The following is a 24,067-nucleotide window of genomic DNA, read 5'->3' on the forward strand; positions in this document are numbered from 1 at the left end:
ACCCCGCGCAGCCACCTGAGAGTGCCACCAACATGATGCCCCCAGCCCAGCCCTCCCCCGCCAACCCTTGCCTGGGCACTGCCATGTGCCGGCCACCATCCTGCCACCCCCTCCCACACACCTGGGGGGGGTGTCACGCACCTGGGGGCTGGGGGTACCTGTTCCTCAAGAGGCAGCAAAAAAAGAGGGGAAAGCGTCGTCTCCCCGCCCCCCGCCGCCGTCCAGTGGCTGCCAAACTCCTGCGCCGGTGTTTGCTCTCCTTGCAGGAGCGAGCGCTGAATGGGTCCCGTTGTGTCGCTTTCCCAGCAGCGCTCACCGGACAGAGCCAGAAACACGGGAGGAGGAGAAGGAGGAGGGGGGAAGGAGGAAGGGTAGAGCACCCCTGGAGAGAGGGCAGTGACCCAGACATCGCCTGCCCTTCGCCGCACAGGGGGCCAAACCCTGGCGTGTCGCAGCGGCGGCCCGGCCAGAGCCCCTGCGGGATTTGCACTCACCATTTCCTGGGCTCTGCCTTTCCTTTCCTGGCTGTGTAAGTCACAGGAGCTACGGAGGTGCAGGGCAGAAAGGTGACATCCAGCCAAAATTGCAATGGCGGCGGTAAGCCTGAGCAGAAGGGAAGAGGCAGCTGGCAAGCCAGGCTGCGGGGCTGTGCCACATTTACAGCCCCCAGTTCTCCTAATTTTGCTTCTCTGCTTGTTTCAAAGAGACCACGGGTGGCAGTGCCTGTGTGAAACATCATTCGCTTGCAGAAGGCCACGGAAACCTTTGTTTTGGCCTTCCCAACTCCATCACTTCCCTTTATTCAGCTCTGCATTTCGCTCCCCCACAGAACACTAGCAGACTTGCAGCCCAACAAAAATAAATCTGAAAGATTTGATACTAACATCTCTCGCTCCGCTTCAAGCCCTTCCCCTGTTGAGCAATCATCATCTCAGCTGCCAGAACCAGTGTGTCCCACCCCAGTGCCACCTGTGAGCGATGGACACCCTGGCTGGGGTCTGCCAGCCTCCCTGCATCCGGATGGCCAAAACCTCCTTGGCCAGAGCCTCGGGCCAGCATCCCCTCTGATCCCGCAGGCCCCCAGGGGTGCTTAGTGCTCCTGCGACATGGGGCCAGCACCCAACCGCAGGCACCAGCGCTGATGCTTGTCCCCGCTCTGCTCTGCAGGGAGGACCATTGGGGATGTAGGGCCAGAGGGGATGAACCTGCCCCGGGCTGGCAGGGGGAGGGGGCACTCACTGCCTGCAACCAAATCACCAAGACCTGGTTTGGGTTCACGGCTGGCTGATCCCCCATCTCTGGTACCATGTTTGGGGCGAGCTGAGGAGCAGCCCCAAAATGAAGCAGCTTGGAGCCAGGTGTTTGCATTTGCTCTCAACCCTGGGGTCTCCACCACTGCCCTCCGCTTTCTCCTGGTCCCCTGCAGCCTTTCCCTCCGCACACAACAGGAGGAAGCCCCTGGCTCAGGTGTGGCTCCTTCATGGCTCCCACTGCAGAGCTGGCCCTGCAGCACCTTTACTGGGGCCCAGCTTCTTCCCGGATCAGCCAGAGATCACTGCCCTCTGCCTGGGGGGCAGCAGGGTGGAAGAGCTCTGGTCAGGGACTTTTGGGAGCCTGGGGGGACCTTGACCACCTCCACCAGAACTACAACCTCCACCACCCTCCTACTGGCCACCTTGCACTTTCAGCAGCAACCCCATCCACCTGCTGATGTGGAACCACCCTCTGCAGCCACCATTACCCCCACCACAGCCCTGGCCACGGTCCAGCCCACTCTGCTGCCCACTGCCTGGCCCACTACCACCTCCCCTGCCCTGCCTGGCTGACTGCTGGGGCAGCAACAGCTCCCTCCTGTTGGCCTGGGTTGTGACGGGGACCACAGGAAGGTTCAGGTGAGGTCCCCACAGGCTTTGAGTTTGTTAATTTACCTAGCAACAATCTCATCAGCTTTGGATCTCATCGTCTTCGGCATCTACCAAGGCCACAGGGAGACTCTGCTCTCTCTGGTGGGGCATGGGACATGAGGGCAGCACACCTGAACTTCCACTTGGTGGGGTTTAACATACCTTTGCCAGGCCAGATACTTTTGCTTTCCATTAAAATGCTTCACCTTTGCCTGCAAGGATCACAATCCCCTTACTACCACTACAGGTGCCCCACATAGACAGAGCTCTTTGCCCCCATGGCTTTGCTGGACTAATGAAGTTCAAATTAAAAATACTTCCAACAACTGTGGTGCTTTTGGAGTGAGATGGTTGCACAAGACCGGCTGAAGCAGCATGGGAATGACCCCACGTTCCTCCAGGGCACAGCTGGGAATCTGTCATCCTCTGGGAGCAACTTCTAATGAAAACCAGAGTTAGCAATTCCCATTTTTTTTTTTTTTCCTCCTAATCCTGAGGCATAAGCCAATTTTTAGGGACTTCTGACTCCATGTCCTACCTAGAAGTGAATTTGTCTTCTGCAGAGACTCTCAACTTCTACCCTCACACCTCCCTTTTTCCTATAGACATCTAATCTTGACACTGGATACCAGGACCAGGAAAATCCTGCTTATAAACATGGTTTGCTTTTGAAAGAAACTTCAGGATCAGCATCTCACACTTGTTCTGCTACTATGGCTTGTCCACTCAAAGCTTCCCATGTAGATTCTCCCCTCGACCTGGCCCACAGGCCTCCATGCAAGCAGCAGCATCCCTCTGACCTCCGCAGGCTGTCAGACAGCCTCGCACACAGAGGATGCTCCACGGGACCAACTGCCGATGTCCTCCCGCAGAAGTTAAACAACCCTTGGCTTGGCCTCTGCATCGTGTTCCTTTTTTCCATGACCCTCCTCCAGGGCAGAGCAAGAGGCCACGGAGCTCCAAGGAAAGCTACACCAGGCTCAAGACTTACAGAAAATACAGATTCTTTTATGTCTCTATCTTGCCCTCGAGCTCATGGCAAACTGAACAGATTTGCTTTTGCAACAGACAGCTGAAGGAAGGGGATGGGATGAGGTGAAGGGGGCAGGGCTCAGCCTGTAGCGATTGAAGCTCCTTCTGTAGGTGCAGGTACCTTCACTTTGGTCAATTTTCACCAATTTGGACACCGAGGAGTTCCAGCTTCAGTCACAGAAACAGGGAGAAAATGCATTTTGCTCTTAGCCTTAGGGCAACCTTTTTGTAATGAGGGGACACTGCTCTTACATGAAGGCCAACACCTCCCTGGCCAGAGCAGCAAGAGACATTGCTTTCCCGAGCCTGCTGGATCACAGCCATACAAAACTTTCCCCAGCCACCCCAGTTTCACCAGAGGCTGCCTTGAACAGGCCCACAACCTGGAAGAATTTATGCAGAGAGTGCATGCGAGTAGGTTTTGCACATACCACGCACTTTATTTCAATCCAGTGCCCCAAGCCCTTTTTTCTGCCCATGCTGCCTCCATACCCTGTGAGTTAACACCGGCTTGTCCTGCATTTAGGCCAAGCACATGCACCCTGCCAGCACGTACACGTTATATATGTTGCCTCTCACACCAAAGGAACTAACTCAATTTCCTTGACTTCTTCCTGGCACTGGCCCCATTTATACTGCACATCGGTTGTGTAAGGGAGGATGAGTAGTCTCCTCCAACTGAAAACAGAGAGGGAAGGAACAACTCTTCGCTACCTAAAGAGAAAGGGATGTGTTGATTCTCAGAGGCTCTAAAGAAGAAGGACCAGGACCTGCCTGTAGGTAGGTGCCACAAACACGTGTAGGCACATGGACAATCAATCCTCCATACAGAGATTTAGGGTCATCTGCTGCTACTCTTTCAGCACAAGAAAAAAAGCACAGCCCCACCTGAGAACAATCAGCACAGCCCTAATTCCTCATGCTCTTACACATGCTCAGCTTTCAAACATGTGAACAGTGAGAAAGGGAACATGTATTCCACAGGGATTTCATGGATTGTATTCATTTCCAAACCAAGCCTATTTAATTAGGAAGAGAAGGGAAAGGGACAGGGAAAGGGCAGGAAGAGGGAAAAACACAGGCAATGGCAAAACAATTTACAATAAAAATACGCTTGCTCCCTCAAGCAATGGCCACCAGGGTCAGCCACACTGCACGAATATTCCAAGCCACAGCAGCAGGGGAGTGGTATATTAAAATACAAGTCAGCCACACACTGCCTTCGACAAACGGACTTGAAAGAAACAAAGGGGGGCACACCTTGCCCCTCTGACCCAGCAGCAGCAGAAGGGGGTCAAGCAATCCCCCAGCCTGGAGAAGCAGGGGCAGCAGCAGCAGTGTAGCTTCCCTCCTACACAGTGTTGAATGCTATCAGGCAGGAGTCACAGTCCAATAAAATAAAATGCACAATTGGGTTGATCCTGATGAGAGTGCTTCTGGGCCTTGTGTTAATCTTGGCACACCCTTGCCAATGCAATGGAAGTGGAGGACTCTTCTTTTTAATTCACGCAGAGCTCAGAGCAGCACTGACTTATTCTAACATAAGCACCTGTCCCACAGACCAGGGAGTCACTTCATGAGTAGAAAAGAAAAAAAAAAAAAGAAAAAGAAGAAAGGACAGCATGTCTGTATAGGCTCTGGGATCCTCTACCACCACACAGCTCAGAGTTCTCTGCTGACAACAGTCCTACGAGGAGGGAAGGGCACAGCAGCACATCTCTTGCTTCTTACAGTTGGTGGAGGGTTTGTAAGAGCATGTGGCGAGCAAATGAACAGGAGTCAAGAGCACGGTTTGGTCTGTGGAAAGAGGAAAGAGAGAGATTTAAAATACTAAATTTAAGAACTGCTTTGTATCTGATTTTGAATGACCAAACAAACACCATTTCAAGTGCATTGGGCTTGCATGCCCAACAGTCTATGTCTTTTCCCCTTGGGTCATCTCTTCTGAAACCATTCCCTGACCTCTGCACAGATCACTGCTTCCCAGGTGTTGAAAATTCTCTCTCCTGTTGCTGAGTCTGAGTCAGGAAAACAACAGTCAAGAATGAACATTTCTTTCCATGGGTAGAAAACTCAGCAGCAGATTGTTGATCTCTGCAGCCCCGTGTCTCAGGTTAGGTAGCAGGAAGTGGGTGGTGGTGGAAGCCCCTTTCCCTCCCAGAAATAAAATTTTCTGTATAGATTCACTGTTTAGGGCCCCAAAACACAGCAGACAAGCCTGCTCGTACTCCAATCTTTTCTCACCAAGTCATCTGCTATCTTTGACCCAATGGTGACTTTGGTCTCAGGGCTTAAATCTTTAAAAGAGGCCCTCCCCACCCCTGAGGTCAAGTAACACCTGACTGGCTTTGCTGGGCCACCTTTCATGGGGCCTTACAAAGAGCCCACAGAACCTGCAAGACCATCAGCTGAAAGTGCCTGGCACAAAGATTGCAATAGCAAGGTCTACCTCACACAAAATAACCTGCTCCTTGAAACTAGGTGATGGAACTCTAGTCACATCAGGGTTAACGTGGGGCTACATCTCCCTCACCTTCCCGTCACCTCCCAGTAATGTATATTTCTATCTCCACAGGCTAACTGTTCTTCAAACTTCTAACAGTCTGTATCCACCCATTAGGGAACTTTCTCCTGAAAATTTTAATCCAACGTTTTCCACTGTTTTGAGAACAGAAATTGTTACTTTTACCTTTCTCCTACTCCAACACAGCAAAATACCCGTAATAACAGTGAGGTCTACTCAATTTGGGAAAGAAGGGGGAGCTGAAATAAAGATGGGAGTATCTAGGTAGGAACAAAAAATAAATCTCTGGATTTATAGTACACGGGTAATAGCTGCAGAGGTTGTTTGATACAGGGCTCCACATATGCTACAGTTTAACAGAACCTCATCCTAGAGAAGAATTAACCCCTTTTATCCCCCCCAAGAGCCATTCAATGCCCCATATTGGACAGGACACAATTACAACTTCCAGTTTATCTTCAAAGTGGCTGGGTGAGGTATTTCAGCCATCATCTTTGGAAGACCCAGCCTTGTTTGCAATGATTTTGTCTAGGTGGCTCCCCATTTTTCAAAATAGAGAACCTGAACTGCTGATGTTGATCACAGCCAACCTCTCTCACAGCCTCCACTCCTAACACCAAGCCTTCTCTACCACTAAGAGCCTCCTTACTTGCTGTGGAGTTAAACTGCCTGCCACTCTGTGCTACAGACTGTTGAAAGAAGCCAGTGATATGATCCAATCCTGCAGCAACAAGCACTGGAAAAAACCCCACAAACAAAACCACCCACCACCACCTCCAGCAAGTCACAAGTGGGCAGGCAGACATCCACATACTTCCAGTGTTTCCACCAAAAGACTTATGGACATGTGGATCCACAGCACCCTCTTGTGTACAAAAAAAAATAGAAAGTAAGGACTGACAGCGGCAGAGTAAGATGGATGCTGCTTACAGTCCATATCTGTAATATTATTATTTTTGAAGGGAGAACCCTACCTACATCACCACAAATTGTCACAAAAGGAGAAGAATGATTACTCCAGAAGCCCCTTGCAACGAAAGGCAGCAGAGCTCTAGCCTAGGCAGCTTCAAGAACTTGCAGCTCCAGAAGCCTGAAGGAGCTAACTGCAGTCCTAAAGTAAAAACCTAGAAAACATCACAAAAATGCATACCAGTTTGCTGCAAATTAAGGACTTGTGGGTTTGACAGAATGCAAATAGATTTGCTGCAGAAACAGAGCCCAAATGAGCTCTGTAGATTACTAGGTTAACCAGTTAGAGGTTTGATTTAAGGTTAGGACATGATTTTGTTCTTGACTGAATTCCGAGGAAAGACTAGGGGTGTAGGTTAATTGAGAAGCTGTTTTAACTGGACTTTGTGATTCTCAAACTGCTCTTGTTCTCTCCAGGCAACTGTAAAGGATTTAATAGCTGTTCTCCTTGTTCCCTTACAGAAAGCATTTTAAGAAATACATATATTTATAAAACATAAAGGTATATTTCTTGTATATAGTGTTAACTTCATTATGCACAGGACATAGGTTTCCCTATCATAACATCACACCTTTGCAACAGAGGGGTTTCAAATCAGAGCAAGCTTCAGCTCCAGGAATTTCACAGCACCAGGGACACTCTGCAGGCTTGGCATTAGCATCCTTACATACCAAAAGCAGGCAGCTAGACCTGCCTCCTACTGTGAGAAGTTCTTGGCTCTCACACAACTTATACAGGACCTCTGAACAATCTCGCACTCTCAGAAAGAGACTTTCCCCTCTTGTAGTTGTAGTGAAATGCTGACTATGGATTCAGTGGAATTCTTGTTGACTGATTCATTAAGACCAGAATTTTACTCTTATTTTGTCATATACAGCATCATCTAGAGATGAAAAACCTTTATTGGTATTTTGCAGATCCAGAGCCTGGGAGAGGCCTACAGACACACATAGAGGGAGAAGGGGACAAGCGTCTTTTGTGAGCATATTTGTTTAGATTGACACATCGTGCCGAGGTATGAGGCTACTCTAGGCACCGGAACCTGACATAAGCAGTTGGAAGGGTCAAATGCACTGAATCAAAGTCCTCTTTTCTGTATTCCCAGCTTCAAGTGATCTAAATCCTCTGTTTGGAGGGCTGGGGCTGACACACACTAAGTGGTACTTGTTTTGATCAAGGTGGGTCTCTGCATAACTAGTGCCTGAAGAAGCCAGCCATCATTTTCTCCACCCTTTTATTTTAGGGCTGATATTGGATCCTTACGCTGTACGCATCTACTTGATCAACAAGCAAGATGAGAGGCACAGGCAGCAGTGTAGGAAACAGCAGAAATCCAGTGATCTGTGTGGACAATTTCACATGGCAAGTCCTGACACTTCCTGCTTAAACCTATAATGATTGAGTTGGAGGTATATTTGTTCAGCTGGTAAAGCATTCATTGGCTTGTAACTGCCTAATTCTTAGCCTGATCAGAAGAGACAGCAAACAAACTGTTCCACCAGAAGGGCCTGTAGGTTAGCATTTCCACATGCGTAAACAGGCTAGTCACACAGTTTTATTTTCCAAAACTGACCTTAGCATGGCTGGTTGCTGGACACACACCACTGCTACACATCAGCTTTGACAGCTTCAGCCACACCAACGCTTGGAAAAATTTTTCTCCCCTATCACAACTGGCCTGCTTCCAATCCCAGTAGAACTAAGAAAAGACTGATGGCAAATATTTGACTGCATCCCTATCACCCATGTTTTGTACTGGCCACACGTATTTGATGCCTCTGCCTTTCATCAGCAAGAGATCACAAGCATCTGCATATTACCCATACCATGAAAATCAGGAAGGCTTAAGCTTCATTCTGGAACCTGTTAAAAAGCTGCTCTCGCCCTAAACAGCACATGGTCCACGCTGAGCCAAGCAGCCACTGAGCTCCAAATGGATTTCAGACCTCTGTTGGTTTTGCCTGAAGTGACAATTTTGGACTGTTTCTCCTTTTGACTACTGAAGAGTAGTATTTAATCCTTCTTCTCTTGAGGAAAGATCTATTTGGTGTGGGGTTTTTTTAAGTCTCATTAATGCTGAAGTTCACACTGCTTTAATTCAGAGGAGATATGGTTTCTACAGCTATTGCATTTCTTATGGTTTAAGACATTAAAGAAACTGAAGCTGGTGGGGGCAAGGGTTCATTCTATACCTATACTAGAAGTAACAACATTACATAGAGGCAGACAGTAGAAGCAGCTTCAACACTTACGCTCCCACTTTAGTTCTCAGAAAAATTACCAACCTTGTTGCTGTCACAGTAGGAAGTTTCATTTAGAAACAAATTCAGCCTTTGTGTTTTGCAGTGTTTTGATCTGCTGGTGTTCAGTGTCACAGAGCATGACAATTTGGGTAGAGAGCTCTGCTGACCCTCATACTCCAAAGGATGATTTGGATGGTGCAGTTAGACCCAGTGTGCTCATAGTTCACTCAAGCAGTGGCTAGAAACCCAGCAGGTTTCCTTAAGCTCAAAACACCTCTACTGTGACCGGCATTAGCAGTCTCTGCTTCACAGCCAGTTAGTTGCAAAGCCAGCTTTCCGCTGTTTCTTCTTTATGACAAAGATTTTTTTTTTTTTTTTTTTTTTACTCTAAACCTTGCCTACTGGAGTAAGCAAGATAAAAGTAGAGGCCCACTAAACTATTAATCGTTAATTTCAGAACAGATATTTAGTGGGCTTGTATGTAGCTACTAAGCCTCAAACAGTTTCACTAGATCCCACAAAGACTGCATGACAAGTACAATACTCACTTTGTGATAAAAGCTGAGAGAACTGGGGCCAGGGATTTAGGGAAATAATCCTGCTGGACCATATAGTTCAAGGTCATAAGAATACCATAGAGACTCGGGACAGCTTTGATCTTTTCTTCGCTCTGAGAAAAGGACAAGAAGATGAAGTCAGACATCAGACAATCACTGTCTTAGCTAATCCACTGTAGTTCACAGAGGCAATGAATTCTCTGTTGCATGAAGTTCTCCCATACACTGTAGAAGAGAAAGCTGATTACTAGATTAAGTGCAATGTTCCTCAAGACACAGGTGGCCAATTCTATAGCCTCCCAGCACCAGCATCTGCAATAAAGCACCATCAACAGCATTCTAGTACTTATCAATTGACAGCAGTAGTAATGCGAAAGGGAAGAATGAACTTGCAAGTGAAACAGCCAAATCTTCTCGGAGGCCTTATGTCAAAGTGTTCTCCTAAGAAATTCCACCAAGACTTCAATTCATAAAGAATTCAGTTGCCTTAATTACATCATTTTTTCTTGTACTATTCTGTAGCTCATTTTTATACCATCTCCAGTCCTTGGGCAGGTTTTGTCCAGAATTTGATGCAGTGTTCTCAGAACTGGTGTCTCAATGATGTACAAGATAAAGCTAATATGCATCACATAAGCAGGAGGATGACTAAGTTATTCTTGCTCCAAATGTGATGCTAACCTATGCATCCCAACTCTTACATTGTTTTCATTTATTTCTCCACTGTCATTTCAACCAAAGCCCTTAATTCTGTAGACAAGGATCTAGACCTGTGGTCCTAGGCATATGAACCTTGGAGTTCACAGTCCTAAGAGTATCTTTTGCTGATGTGCTTCCAGTTATGTGGGACAGAAAACGATGGAAGCTGCTCCCTTCTCCACATATGCCTAATTCATCAACAGTCCTCTATATCACAGATGACAACCAGCTGGCTGATCCTCAAAGGCTTATCAATGCCACTTCCTGGTCTGTGCTTTGCACTTCATGCATATTTGCTATTTTCTGTATGGGTAAGAGGTAGGTGGTAGTCCCCAAAACAAGCATTCTGCAGAACAAAAAACCATCTCAGGTTCTGGTGTCTGAGAAGTGGGAAGCTCAGCATTGGTCCAATGAACACAGGAAAAGGCTAAACTGATTTTTAGGAAATTAAGATGTATCCAAGCATGTCAACAGCCATCTGTACCCCAAGCTGGGTATTACCAGAAGGCAATATATTATATCTACTATTTAATGCTAGTATTTGGCAAAGATACTCCAAAGCATGAAGTTGAATGCTATTGATCTAGCATGAGTAGTTGGACGTATGGTTTTGAGCCACGCTACTAAGAGATGCCCTAAAGGACGACATTAACTAATAATATTGTAGATCAGACTCCTGGACATGCTTTTTATCAACACCGTAGTCCAGCAGCAGCACTATTTCCTTACCTAACCCTCCCTACCTTTAGGGGATGACTGAGAACGCAGAGCACATTGGGCAGAAGAGGTACAAAGAGCTGACACCTCCTTCATCCTAATGCAACCTTGCAATTTGCAATTTCTGCTAGACCTGCAGACTTCCATTGTCCCTGGGCATCAGGCATGCACAGGCACCCAGCTGCTTCCATGGCAACGTAATTACCCAAAACCCAGCCAGTCTGGTCTTCAACAGCCTAAAGAGACCATAACTTAACTCTTTCCTGCTTCCTTACCTTAAGTAGTCCCATGTGGATCAAGAGACTTGTGATGAATGCATCTGAATTGAATGTGGCAGAAGTGAAGGCTTTTCTCATCAAGGCATCTAAAAAGAAATAAATGCATCATATTAAACAATACAGAAATGGATACTGTTACAGATTTTAAGATCAAGATTGATCATACAGGACCTCAGGGAATATCAGCTGTTAAAGGAGTTTTGGGAGGTAATAGCTGCTAAGATTCCAGTTGTCTCTGCAGGGACTAGCTATAAGCTCTGAAACACCCAGACAGCCAAAAACCAGTCCTTAGGTATAAGGCCGGATACAAAGGAAAAGAAAAAAAACCCAAACAACCAACAACAACAAATGCAAAAAAACCCCCAAATTCACACACTGCCAAGCTTCAGATGTAATTTGACCTCAATCCTATGCATCACAAAACGCTCTACTCAATGCATTTGAACATGCATGCTATGTGTATACATGCCTATAAATATGATCAGATTAAGTAAAGCAAAATTTTAAGGCTCTAAACTCTTGCTGAAGGCCAGCAAGAATTCACCTTTCATTTGAAACGAAAAGGAATGAGAACACAATGAGAAAACTTGTTTAACTGTTTTCTGGGCTCCCTCAGGACCAATATACTGGAAGCACAAGATATGCTAAGTTCAGAATGAATTTCTACTTTCACTCCACACAACAGCACGGCACTGCTTGGTACTTTGTTATCTGGGGTTTCCTGCTGCCAGGGACAAAACAGTCTGATGGCCTGGCCCACAGGAGCCTTCTTCTGCATCGCACTGGTGTCCTCGACACTGCAGTAGGTCACACCATGAAGCGAAGAAAGGCCCAGTCACCTGTTGTTTCATGCACTGCTGTTTTTACTGGAGCTTCATCTTTGAAGACTGATGATATCCTTAGGAGAGTTGTAACTACTTTCTCTACATCAGATGTATCTGTCTGAGAGACAAAGGGGAGAAAAAAATTAGGGGTCTATCAGTTCACTGCTCACCAGCTACAGAAGATGGGTCTCTTCTAGGGCTATGACAAGAATTACAGCCTTGGACTAAATGATTCTGAGAGAGAATCAATCACAGAAGACCACCGGCTCACCTACCTGCTGAGCTATCAGCACAGAGCACTTTGGTCCTAGTCGCAGCAGCTTCTCTGGCGATGGGAAAGCAAGGAACGTGGCAACATCCACAGGAGGAGATGGCACTGGAGTTGAATCCTGAAACAGACAGAGTCCATCTCGTACTTACTGTTGAAATTATATAAATTGGTTCAACAGCAAAGGCACATAGGACAGGTCAGGACATAGGTACATCAGGTCAGGATTTGTTCCATTTGAAAATTATTTGAGGCTGGAATGAGCCCAGAGTTGGAATAGCCAGAATATGCTATCACAACTGCATGGCATTGCACATACAAGGTTCCCACCATTTTCTGGACACGGGAAGACTTCTTCTACCCATGTTTGTCACAACTGCTACTCAGCCTTTCCCTCCATGCATGTGTGCACATGCACGCTTTAACAAAACATGTTTCCAAGTAATCCATTTTCTTTACTTCCTGCATGTTATCTCCCTGACTGTTACTACAGTGCCAGCCCACACAGGAATATGAACGCCTGCCAGCACTCCAAGTCCAGACTCACTCCAGATCTCATTTCCTCCTTTACCCTCCTGCAGCTGAGGAAACAAGAATGCATCTGGAAGTAAGCTTACCTGTGAATCAATTATCTTCTTAGGAGTCAGTGACTCCTGTTCTCCCTGTCCTCTCTCCTTCAGCTGTTGCTGTTCTTCCTCCTCCTCCTCTTCCTCCTCCTCTTCATCTTCATCCTCCTCATCCTCCTCTTCATCATCCTCGTCCTCCCCGTCATCATCACTAAGGTTTGAGAGTTACTTGTTACATTAATTACACACTTGCAATTCCTGTATACTGGAACTCACATTTTTTCAAGAACAAAAAAGTAGCCTCCCCTCGAGTCTTACTCCAAGAAGTACATCTCCATCTACAACAGATGAAGAGGACACTCAGGCTTCAGTCACCCAGTTGACAAGGGCAAGCAAAGAGCAAGGAATGCAATCAATAACTAAGACTAAGATAAGTCCACTGATGAAAACAAGACACAAGGCTTATCCTGCTTATGGAATCCCCTAACGGTGCTCCACACTGCAACCAACATCCATCTGCAATGTTACAGTTCTTATTTTAAAACAGATAGGTGAATGAAAGTATTGATGAAAATTGTCAGAACACTTCTGATTTAGACTCTGGTACACTGCCTACCTCAAAGATCCCAGCACAGCTGCCATATTGAAGCCTTCAAGGATCTCCTGGAGTTGCTCACATCCCTCTTCTCCCAGACAGTTACCTAGGTTGATAGGGGAAAGGAAGTAGACTTAACAGATGCACACAAGTTTATTCTTGAGGATTCGCTACAGACTCTTGTCTGTCTCTTATTTTGCAAGTTGAACAGTTAGTGGTCATTTCTACACAACACCTTAGAGGCGGCAATGCAGCCTTCAGTTATCAGAACCAAACAGTTGTTAAATTTCAACAGCATTACATAATGGTTGGAGACAAACAAGCCCCCTAATTTTTCAGAGTGTCTTTTGAGAGACTTCCTGCTAGTTCTTATAAACAGCTCTTGTTCTCAGCAATTCTAAAACAAGGACACATGGCACAGTACCACTGAAATGCAGCAAGACAAGGTACAAACAGTAAAAGCCAACACTGGTCAAAGTTCTCCCACTCTTCTGCAGAGATGTGCATTGAGGTATTTGTTTGCAAGTATAAAATATCCAAGATCACAATGGACAATTAAAAAAATTTTACTGAAAACGGGTATAGGTAGCAGTTTAATCTTTCCACCTTACGAGATATACCAAAACTGCTTAAGTTTTGACAATTAACTGAATTCATGGCTTAAGAAAACTTTCAGGATATAACTGCGTCTTGTCCCAAGGTCATCCAAGCTCAGCTACTCTCAGAGCAACATTTTTTTAAATGCTGACAATTGCAAGACTAGAATATGTGACACCGCCAACATTCTTCCTAGGGGTTTCTAGTTGGGATCAGACTAGACATGCTTTGATCTAGCAAACGTGCATACCATTGAGATCCAACTTCTCCAACTCTGCCTTATCTTCAATAGCTTCAGCAACAGTCAGAGCTGCATCACGTTTGATCTCACAGAAGGACAAATTCAGTTCCTAAGAAGCAGAATAACATTTGTTTGCAGAATTCCTATTAATATCTATCATCTCCACAAGATTCCTGTGCTCAGAAGTGTTCTGGAAAGAAGCTCATTTGAAGAGGCTCTTAGCAAAAAAAAAAAAAATAAATTTTTAATTAGACATAAAACCTGACACATACTCCTACTTCATATACCTAAAAGGGGCATTTTGAAACATACTATTAAGAGCAGGGCTACTGAAGGTAACCACTTCACTAGAATAGCCACAGAGATCAGACCATTCTGACCACTCACCTGAAAGGTGACAGACATTTGAGTCCTTAGCAAGCAGCTAACTGGAAATCTTCACTTATTCAAGGGTCACAAGAAAATTCCAGAATTCACACACCAGTAAGTCTTACTGAAGAAGGGTAGCTACTATACTAAACAAACTGGTCATTTACTTTTGAACACTTACATTGCAAGTTAAGGCCATCAAAAGATAAACTATGAGTGGTACTACTTTTGATAAACACAGCCAGCAGAGAAACAGTGCTGACAGACTTTGTAAAATTATTCAACAGCCAGGCACCATCCCCCACCATTTCACGTTGCGCTCAATCAATCCTTTCCTGAGAAGAGATTTAATATTAACAGCAAAAGGGAAAGCAGTCCTTGAACAGAATGAATCAGCTACGATTGCTTCATGGTACACTCCCTTAAACACTCCTGCACCAGAAAAAAGGATTTAACTTCTGGATGTTCATCTCAATACCCTCATTAGAATACTTACTTAAGTTTTCCTGGGAGATTCAGACATAAAAGTTCCAGTAGAACCAGCAGAAGCCTGAGCAAGGGATCTCACACCTCAAAGCACCTACTTCTTTCTGTACCAGGTTAGTATAGGTAAATAAATATTAGCACTCAGCTGAATTTTTGTCTTTGAACGTAAGCTTGCAAGATTAGGAACTGCGTGTTCAGCATCTGTCCCGGTGCAGTTGAGACCCACAGCAGGTGTTTCTAGAGATCCTAGTTTAGTTACATTACCCACTGGACTTAGGCCTGTCTAGAATGTTGTCAATTGCAAGTCCTGTGCAAATACTGATGTAGGACACTGTGGTATTACCAAAAAACTAGAAGTATTTGGACCTTTGATATATGCCCTAACAAAGAAAAAGCATTAACTGTATGAACTCTGAAATGCTGGAGATCACAAGCTGTCCACGATGAGGAACATCAGTCCCCACTCACGACCTTCTGAGAGGTTCTAAAAGCAGGTACTTCCATTACCAGCTTTCTTGAATAGCACTTGCTGAGTTGAACCAACAGCTTAAACATCAAGCAGAGTCTAAACAGATCACTGGTACACCTCCATGTAGAATAGCCTTAGCTGGATGTGGTGATGCCACTAGCTACAGTACAGCTTATTGCTTTCGAGTTGTGAGCACAGAGCCTGCACTGAAGTGAATCCCACTTTAAAATAATCAGTAATTGTAGGAGAATGGACAGAAAAACACAAAATGGAAAACTAGGCATTTTCAAAAGAGATTCAAAGCTGAACAGCAAGAAGACAATACCTTTAATTTATGAAGCCCTTCTTTAACAGCATCAGCAATAGCAACAGCGCCCTTCGAACGCACCAGGCAGTCTCCAAAGTTGATCACTTCAATCTGCCGAAGTGCCTTCAGAGTCTGCAAGACAGCACAAATTTGAAAGTACAGATATGTAAGTAAATGAATGTCCTATCATCCCTGGAAGATCATCTTTCTCACCACAGCATGAAATGTGGCTCCACTGACCCAGAGGTGCTAATGTTAACAGTATTTGAGGAGACTGGGAAGCAAAAGACAAACCCAAAGCAACTGCTTAGAACAACTTACCTCTGCCATGGCCACAGCTCCTTTCTCTGTGAAGGTGTTGTCATTCAAGTTTATAACCTTAAGCAGTGGATTGATAGCAAAGGCCTGGGCCAGTGCCGTGATGCCAGGATGGTTAATTCCATTCTGTGGCATATGGACCTCTTCTAGAGTCCCAATGATCTGGGAAAGGATGTAGATGAAAAAAAAAACCCAAACTGTTAAGAGACATACTTCAACTCAAGAGAATAGTACTTCACTCTTTAGGATTTACTTAAAATTGTTTTCCTCCGACTCAGAACTCTGTTAGTTCTTCTACACAGAATTATTTACCAGCAATTACATCACAAATCTAAGTGAAATTGCAGGCTCATGGCAAGTGTCAGATTAATACAAAGCCCTGATTCTAAGAGTCACAAGTAATATCCTCCTAGTGTGCCTACTCTAGATACCTTAAAACAAGAGTTCTTCACCTGTGGTTCAACATCACCGAAACAAACAAAGCAACATCACTGGATATGGTATTTTTTTAATTAAGATCTACATTTTGCCCTGACTGCAGAAGCAAACCTGTAAGAAAATTAGTATGAACACTGTTTATGAACTAAAAAGCATGTCACAAAACACAGTAATAAATCCCATGTTGGTGCCATTCAGTCTGAATTCCTCATGAATCACTGTTAATGTGCCTCTCAAGTATTTAAGAAGTCTTATTTTTGCCATGATTACCAAGTAGTCAAAATCACACCCAGACAGTTCTTTACAAAAAGAACAACCTATCACCTGCAATATCATTGTTAATATACCTGACAATATGCATTATAATTCAGAAGTCACTTCTGGCAGCAATAGAGGAAAGAAAAGGGAATTAGGTGGCCCCAACCACAACAAATTCTCTTCCTCCAGCAAAAGCACAAGTTGGCCAGCAACAGCTAGAAAAGCTAGGCAGCATTTAGAGCACTCACAGGGTGATCCTAGCAAAAACACTAGGTTGCTTTTGCCAGGTGATTGAACAACTAGGCAAAGAAGCACTCAGGAGGTCAGCTGGTACACCAACCCCAGTGCCAGATAACCTGCATTAGCACAGAGGGAGGAGAAGGAATAGGACTACTATTACATTACTCAGGAGATGCCTATTTCTCCCTCAGGTAACTACTTTACACAGCCACTAGTTATGTGTTTGGAAACCTAGGTCACAGAAACATTCAGTCATCAACTCTAATTGCACTTGCTGAAGACTCCCAGTTTGACCAGCAAACAACATCATAACTTTAGTGAACCACCAACCATCCGCTGCCTCCAAGCTGAGGCAAGCTCTGGGCACATTATCTTTAACATTAGCACTTAAGCACACCTCGCTCCAATTTGCTGTCAAGAAGCTCTGTTTTGGTACTTACCCCAAAGGCTTCAGCCAGGGCAGTGGCACCATCATTCTCCAGACGGTTTCTGCCAGCTACAAATATTTTCAAAGCAAGAGGCTTGCCCTGGGCACTTGATTTCCTGTGACATTCTTTCAGAGCAGCTGCCAATATCTGAAGATAAAACAGTTTATACTACCTCAGCATCTCATTCTGAAGGAAAACAAATGTGCTTTGCATATCCAGCTCTCAAGAAATACTTTGGTCACCACTGAAATGTATCTGCTGCTACAGCAGGGTATACAATAAAACTGTCTGTAACTACAACACTTGCACACTACAGTCTTAGGCAAGAAGCAATAATTTTGCAACACTGGAACATGTTGACCCCATTAAGAACATTTGATTCTTAAACCAGCAAACATATAGGGTCTTAGTGAAAAATGACAGTCCTGGCCTTCTGCTTCATCCAACAGGCATGCCCTCAGCACTAGGCTTGGTAATACTGTTCTCTCAAATCCAAGGATACTAGCCCTCTTGACATGTTTAGGATAGAACTGTCTTCCTATCCTGGAAAAACCAGATGAGCTTTTCACACTTCAGAGACTTATCCATGGAAACATGTAGAGGGACAGGATCTTGAGACTGGATAAAATGGGCCAACAAGAATCTCATTAAGCTTAAAGGGAAATGTGAAATCCCGCAGATGGGGAGGAATAACCCCATGTACCAGCATAAGCTGGGAGTCAACTGGGGGCAAAATAGCTTGGCAGAAAAGAACCTGGGGGTCCTAGTGGGTGAGAAGTTGCCTATGAGCTAGCAATATGCGCTTGCAGCAAAGAAAGTCTACTCGGCTGCCTTGGGTAAAGCCTTGTCAGCAGGTAAAGGAAGTGATCCTTCTCCTCTACTCAGCCCTGTGAAATGCACCCAAGCACTGTGTCCAGTTTCAGGCTCCTACATGGACATACTGGGGTGAGTCCAGCAAAGGGTCCCAAGGATGATTAAGGAATTGGAGAATTTTACACACCGGGAGAGTGCTGAGAGCTGGGGTTATAAGGCTGGAGAAGTGAAGGTTCTGCGGGAGATCTTATCCACGTGTAAGAACAGCCAGAATAAAAAGATGGAGAAGAAGGTGGTGTAAAGAAGGCAGAGCCAGACACAAATGCACGCAGTCTGATGTAGAGAAAATTCCATGTAAACACAAACCCTTTTTTTATGTGAGGGCTGTTAAACACTGGGATAGACTATCCAGAGAGGCTGTGAAGCCTCTATCCTTTTGGTAAAGGAAGGAGTTAATTTTACTTTTGCTTAGTCTCATTAATCATCCTGTGGGTATTATATTAATATATTGACTTCTGAATGCAACCAAGATTCAGGTGTGCAAGCAGGAACTCAACAGTCCATGGTCTACTGCTCACTACGTCCATTGTATAGCCCCCCTCCATGGCTGGACTAATCACCAGCTGAGTTAATCAGTAGATAAAGAGAGAAGAAGGTAAGACTTTAAGACAATCAGATAAGTTGATCTTAAACTAAGATGTAGACAGAATAATTAAAGTAGGCCCAGACGAATAGAGAATAGGTTAAAGGTCAAGTTCTTATGGGTTTGCCTTGTATTCACGGTGTCTGCTGAAAGAAGACTTTTGATGGATGAGCCAATGGACTTTGTGGTCGAGAAGCAGGACTGAGACAGAACAATAAGAACATGCTAACCTGTGGAAAATAATGGACTTTCAGCTGACCAAACAAATGAGGAATTCTGAACACTATAGAAACTCTTTACACAATTATGACAGAAAGATATATAAAGTGTTATGTTTGTGATTCTCATTTGCCACTCACTGAGTTGATGGCCCAACTCTGAGTTGTGAATAAATGCAAACCTAGAGTAACCCAGAGACTCGTGAAATTGTTTAACACCGAGATATTCAAAACCTGACTAGACACAGCCCTGAACGACCTGGTCTAGTTGCCTTGAGCAGGGAAGTTGAACTAAACGATCACCAAAGGTCCCTTCCAACTTCAACCATTCTGTGATTCTTTGTAGGGCAGTCTGAAGCCAAGTCCTGGCTCTGACTTTGTTCCCAAAAAGGAGACAACCCTTACCTTGCCACCACCAATGCCCATGCCACAGTTATTGAGCTTGAGTTCCTGTAGGGTGTAGCATGCGGGGCTCTTCAGCAGTGCCTCAAAGCCACGCACACCGTCTGGTCCAAAGGCATTGTCACTCAGGTCCAGCTCCACCAGCTGGGCTCCAGCAGTGATGAGTGCATCCCCCAAAGAGATCTGTAAGGAAACAGATGGCAGTGGGTGGGAGGCAGGGAGTGGATTGACTTTTAGTGACAGCATCACTGCAGTGGCTAGGTATGACAGTGATGCTGCAAAAAATTTCCACTTTGAAGACATTCGGCAAATCTGCATTGGGAAATAAAACTTTACAGCTAAAGCCAGAGAAGAAGTAGTGCAAATTAAGCTAAAGATAACCATAAAGCAGTTTCCAAGAAGTTACCCCATCCCTTTAGGTCAAATACACATTTTTCTAAATTAGTTACCCCCTCTACACTGCTAAAAAAATATTGTTTTCATTCTGTTGAGTTTATCATGTTCTTGTTTCAGAGGACTAAAGGAGGCAGGGAGCTCTGTAATGCTCTTGGAAGAGATGGCCATATGGGAACTAAGCTTTCTAAATAAAAGCATGCTATCAGATCATGAGGACGTTTTCCTCAGTGGCAAGCTTCTTCACTAGCATGGACTTGCATTTGGCCTTTTAGCAACTCTTCTCCACCTCATCCAGAAGGAGCAAAAAAGAATCACCCACCTGTTCTGAGACACTTAGTGTTAAACAGTGTAGAGGAAGATCAGCTCTGCGCTAAAAAACATGCTCTCACAAAAAGCATGACAGGTGAGAATTTATATTAGTCAGAAGACTCAGATCTAGTTTTTACTTACCAAAGCAGGAGGGATCTCAGACCTTAGTCTCCCCGTGAACATGTCACTCCAATGACACCTCTAAAATAAGAAACATACAGATAGAAACCATTCAAAACATTTAGGATAACACAATTGTACAGAGGTTTACACATACAAGCTGCATTACATCACTGGGGACAGCTTAATACTGTCTGCCTTCCCTTGGGCTTGTCATTTGATTGTACTAAAGAGCTACGAGAACTAACATTACAATTACTTCACTTGCAAGGACATAAAGCCACTGAAATGCACATTGTAAATAACACCATATAAGAATTCTTGCTTGCATTCAAGCTGGAATTATTTTCTGCTGAGAAAGTTACCCCAGGAAAAAGCAGCAGGTAACTGAAGGATACATTAGGAATGCAGATTTTACTAAGGTATGGAGCTCAACAATCTGAACTTTCTTGAAAAACCACACTTGGGTGATGAATGTGAATCAACATTTCATACTCCTCTCCTGCAAAGGACAGCTCCTCTAGCAGTACAGCATCCTCCTAACATTAGGGTAGGACAGTAGCAGGGCAACATGGCTTGGGCAAGGAAAACCTCCTGGTGCGTTTCCTCCATTATTTCTTCCCTATTCAGGCATTCTCTGCAGACTCAGACTTCAGAAGATCTGATTGTACCCCAGAAGATATGACCCAGCTTTTCCATTAGAATTTAAGCTTTGTTGCTGCACAGTTCTTTGTTTACAGATGCTGCCTCTGCAGAGAGGCTCATCCTTGCACAACTTCCCAGCTTTAAGATTGGAAGTCTTCTCAACAGGATCAGTTAGGAATGCAGAAAGTACTCCCATTATCACAAAGTCACCAAGTTCTGCCATATTTTCATATGGTTGTTCTTCCTACTGGAAGAACCACCACGCAAGCTTTGCAGCTAACTCAAGGCAGGCTACTGCAGGAAGAACAGATAGGTCTTCAGTATTTCTACATTATTTCTTCCCCTTCAGCAGCACCCACTTGAGGATCTCACCTTGAGCTCCGATTTCTTCTCCAAGGCTTTGGCGATGACCTTTGCTGCCTCCACACCCACCGTGTTGCCTTCCAGGCGCAATGCTTCCAGGCCATCAAATTCCTCAATTTGCTTGATCACTTCTTCAGCTGCAAAAAGCAGATAGTCTAGTTGGCCTTTTAACTATCATCTTAGGTACCACAGCAACACTCCGATGCAGCAATACCCGCTCAACTCTACCCTTAGCAAAACCAGATGAACATTATCTGAAAGAATCCTGAAACAGCAATGGGAACAGAGGTAACTTATCAGGTCACTACAGAGAATGTTCTCTATTCCCTACCCTGCCTTTTCATAATTTACTTCTAGCTCTACTCTCTGATAGCCATCCTCCACAAAAATAAGTTTCCTTACTTCCTAAGTAAGATTCCTCTGCAATTCAGCACATGGTTTAGGAGCTAGAGCGCATGTGCCTACAAAGATGCAAGGACTAAACTAAAAATTGATGGGAATTGGGGCAACATTAATGGGAAGAAGTTCCCACTGACTGGCAAAAGTAGATGCTTGTTTAGCAAATATGTCAGGGTGGAACAATTTAACTCTAGAATAATCCTGTGCAAGACACAGGAGCAGGCTGCAGACTCCCTCCTGTCAACAGGCACTTGTTATCATTCCCAAGCTCCAAAGCCTTTTCCATAGTTCAGTGGCTTTGCACTACTAAAACGGCATATAAAAAAGCATCACCTTTGGGATTAGTAAAAAGGTATGCACATAACCTCTCTGAAGAACGTGCTGTTTCTTGGTGTGGCAGAAACATTGATCTAAGAATGTATTCTCCAGATATTTACTACATTAGCAGCCACTGACAGACATTTTTAATTGGGAAACACAGAAACACCAGCAAGAGATATTCCAGAAAAAAACAACAAGAGCGTAACAAATTGGTCAGAATTTGGGAAGAAACTGGACTACTGCAGCACACGAACACATCAGCCCATTCCTCTGTGGAGGTCTTTGAAGCATCTGCTTGGAACAAGAGTGGTCATCCACTTGCTTACTGTTTTTAAAAGGAGCACTGACTTCTAATGCACAGTGACTGTCAAAAGCCCTTGGAGAGAAAACAAGAATTACACACCAGGGAGCCAAACCCCAATTCCACCAGCTGTAGCACTGCCAGGGCACCAGGCCAAAGCAGGGTACAAGAAGGGTAGGAAACATGTCTATCAGAAGCAGCTGTAGCTGATGACCCTTGCATCACAGCTAATATTATGACAGCTTGTCTGTGCAGGATTAGCAGGAGGTTTACCACAAGACTTCAGAATTTCAGGGAGATACTTCCCAAACACAAGGGTATTTTCTCTTACCATCTTCAGCTGTATTGAGTTTAAGGCTCTGGCCTTTGAAGCTCAACTGTCCACCACCCACTTTGGTTTTGGCAAGTGACTCCGCAAGCTTAGTGATGTCTTCTGATGCCATTTTTCCGCTTTCCCAAATGTTTAAGAGCTGTCAATTAAAAGAAATCGTCAACATAAAAAGAAGCAAACTACAATACAAAATCTGTATGAATAAACATATTTATTTGTACACTAATGCGGTTTTTGTTCCTGGAATACCTAATTTGAGTTTTCATTGCCATTAGTGTTTTCCCCATAGGTCACTTACGACAGCTAGGCTAGATTAATGTTCCAAAGCCAACCAGTCAGGTGGTGTTGACTCTTCCAATGTTAACAAGACTTTGGTTTTGATGGAGCTGTTACACTTCAGAAATAACCAGTAGCTAAAACTATGGATTAAGGCCACATTAAGACTCTTTGCGCAACACTTTTACAATTAAAGCCTAACATTCCTCTCCCTCCAAACCCCATCCTTTAATTACACACGCCGTGCATTTCCCCTGTTCTCCAAAGCAAGCTAGAATGAACACAACTGTTTTTCCTTTTCAGTGATATCCCCAGTAGTGCCCTTGTCAGCACAGTTCTAGAACCGCCGTCAGATGTCCCGCAGAGATTTATCACACACACTGAACAGGATGCTCTTACACTGATGATAGATTAGCCAGCATCGAAGCACCAGTTTGAAGCCAGCCATGCCTAGTAGCATCTGCATACCGTTATTTAACAAATATCAATCACTGTGTGAGGTAACGGGCCTCCCTTCATTAAGCAGGATAAACAGAGCATGTTTCCTACCTCAGCACCTCTGCTGGGATAAAAGACTACACACAACTACTGCTCAGAAGCAACATACTCATAAAACAGACTTCTGCTGTCAGAAGGGGTGAAGGCTCATTCCTCCAACGGAAGACTGGTTCCCTTCCACTCTTGTCTGACTCAGAAGTGGCCCCACACTCTTGCAGCTCAACAGCACTGGTTTTAAAACACCCTCTAAGTGAAAGTTGTCCAATACATCCTTTCCTCCTGGCACCTAGCTGTGAAGTATTTGCCCTCAGCTTCCCCAGCATACGGCTTCTCTTCAGCTTTCATTAACTTCTGTACTGCTTTTGGACACAGGGGGAGAAAAAAAAAATTGCCCAAGGTTGATCAACATCACTTGTCTAGGATGACTGTCCTCTCAGGTAGGCACTACCAGTACAAAGATGCTCACGTAACTTAACTCCACCCCTACCAGGCCACACAGACAGACTGATGGACATTCCCAACCCCTGCCAATGCAACACCAAGAAGGAAGGAAGAGAGGACATCCTCCAGCTCGTGACAGCTTTACTAGACAAGAACAAAAGCTAGGATCCAAAGAAGTCAGTCCGTTCACCTAGTTCAATTATTAACTTTACTTTTAAATACCTCATCACCCTACCGCCTGGAGAAGAAAAAAAAAAAAAAAG

At 44.7% G+C, this 24,067-nt stretch overlaps 2 protein-coding genes across 5 annotated transcripts in view; both read right to left on the reverse strand.

Annotated features, from left to right (window-relative positions):
- The window catches only part of CHADL (chondroadherin like), a 6,446-nt gene extending 5,924 nt beyond the window's left edge, over positions 1-522 (reverse strand). For 2 of the 3 annotated variants that reach the window (XM_035903296.1, XM_009647866.2), the window contains exon 1: positions 159-522. In XM_035903296.1, the coding sequence (XP_035759189.1) occupies positions 159-497 (339 nt within the window). In that variant the 5' untranslated portion in view covers positions 498-522. Of the gene's footprint in view, positions 1-141 lie in introns of all 3 variants that reach the window. The other variant, XM_035903297.1, reaches the window with a different exon arrangement.
- A 3,998-nt stretch (positions 523-4,520) lies between these two features.
- RANGAP1 (Ran GTPase activating protein 1) overlaps positions 4,521-24,067 on the reverse strand; it is a 19,801-nt gene continuing 254 nt past the window's right edge. The window contains exons 2-16 of one of the 2 annotated variants that reach the window (XM_009647867.2): positions 22,590-22,728; positions 21,247-21,374; positions 20,251-20,310; positions 19,408-19,587; positions 17,341-17,475; positions 15,968-16,126; positions 15,665-15,778; positions 14,025-14,124; positions 13,199-13,283; positions 12,634-12,793; positions 12,024-12,137; positions 11,764-11,866; positions 10,922-11,010; positions 9,222-9,343; positions 4,521-4,733 (exon numbers count right to left, since the gene is read on the reverse strand). In XM_009647867.2, the coding sequence (XP_009646162.1) occupies positions 4,664-4,733; positions 9,222-9,343; positions 10,922-11,010; positions 11,764-11,866; positions 12,024-12,137; positions 12,634-12,793; positions 13,199-13,283; positions 14,025-14,124; positions 15,665-15,778; positions 15,968-16,126; positions 17,341-17,475; positions 19,408-19,587; positions 20,251-20,310; positions 21,247-21,374; positions 22,590-22,701 (1,731 nt within the window). In that variant the 5' untranslated portion in view covers positions 22,702-22,728 and the 3' untranslated portion in view covers positions 4,521-4,663. The remainder of the gene's footprint in view (positions 4,734-9,221; positions 9,344-10,921; positions 11,011-11,763; positions 11,867-12,023; positions 12,138-12,633; positions 12,794-13,198; positions 13,284-14,024; positions 14,125-15,664; positions 15,779-15,967; positions 16,127-17,340; positions 17,476-19,407; positions 19,588-20,250; positions 20,311-21,246; positions 21,375-22,589; positions 22,729-24,067) is intronic. The other variant, XM_035903303.1, reaches the window with a different exon arrangement.

The sequence above is a fragment of the Egretta garzetta genome, unplaced genomic scaffold (assembly GCF_000687185.1).
Source record: "Egretta garzetta isolate BGI_Z169 unplaced genomic scaffold, ASM68718v1 scaffold51, whole genome shotgun sequence".
NCBI lineage: Eukaryota > Metazoa > Chordata > Aves > Pelecaniformes > Ardeidae > Egretta > Egretta garzetta.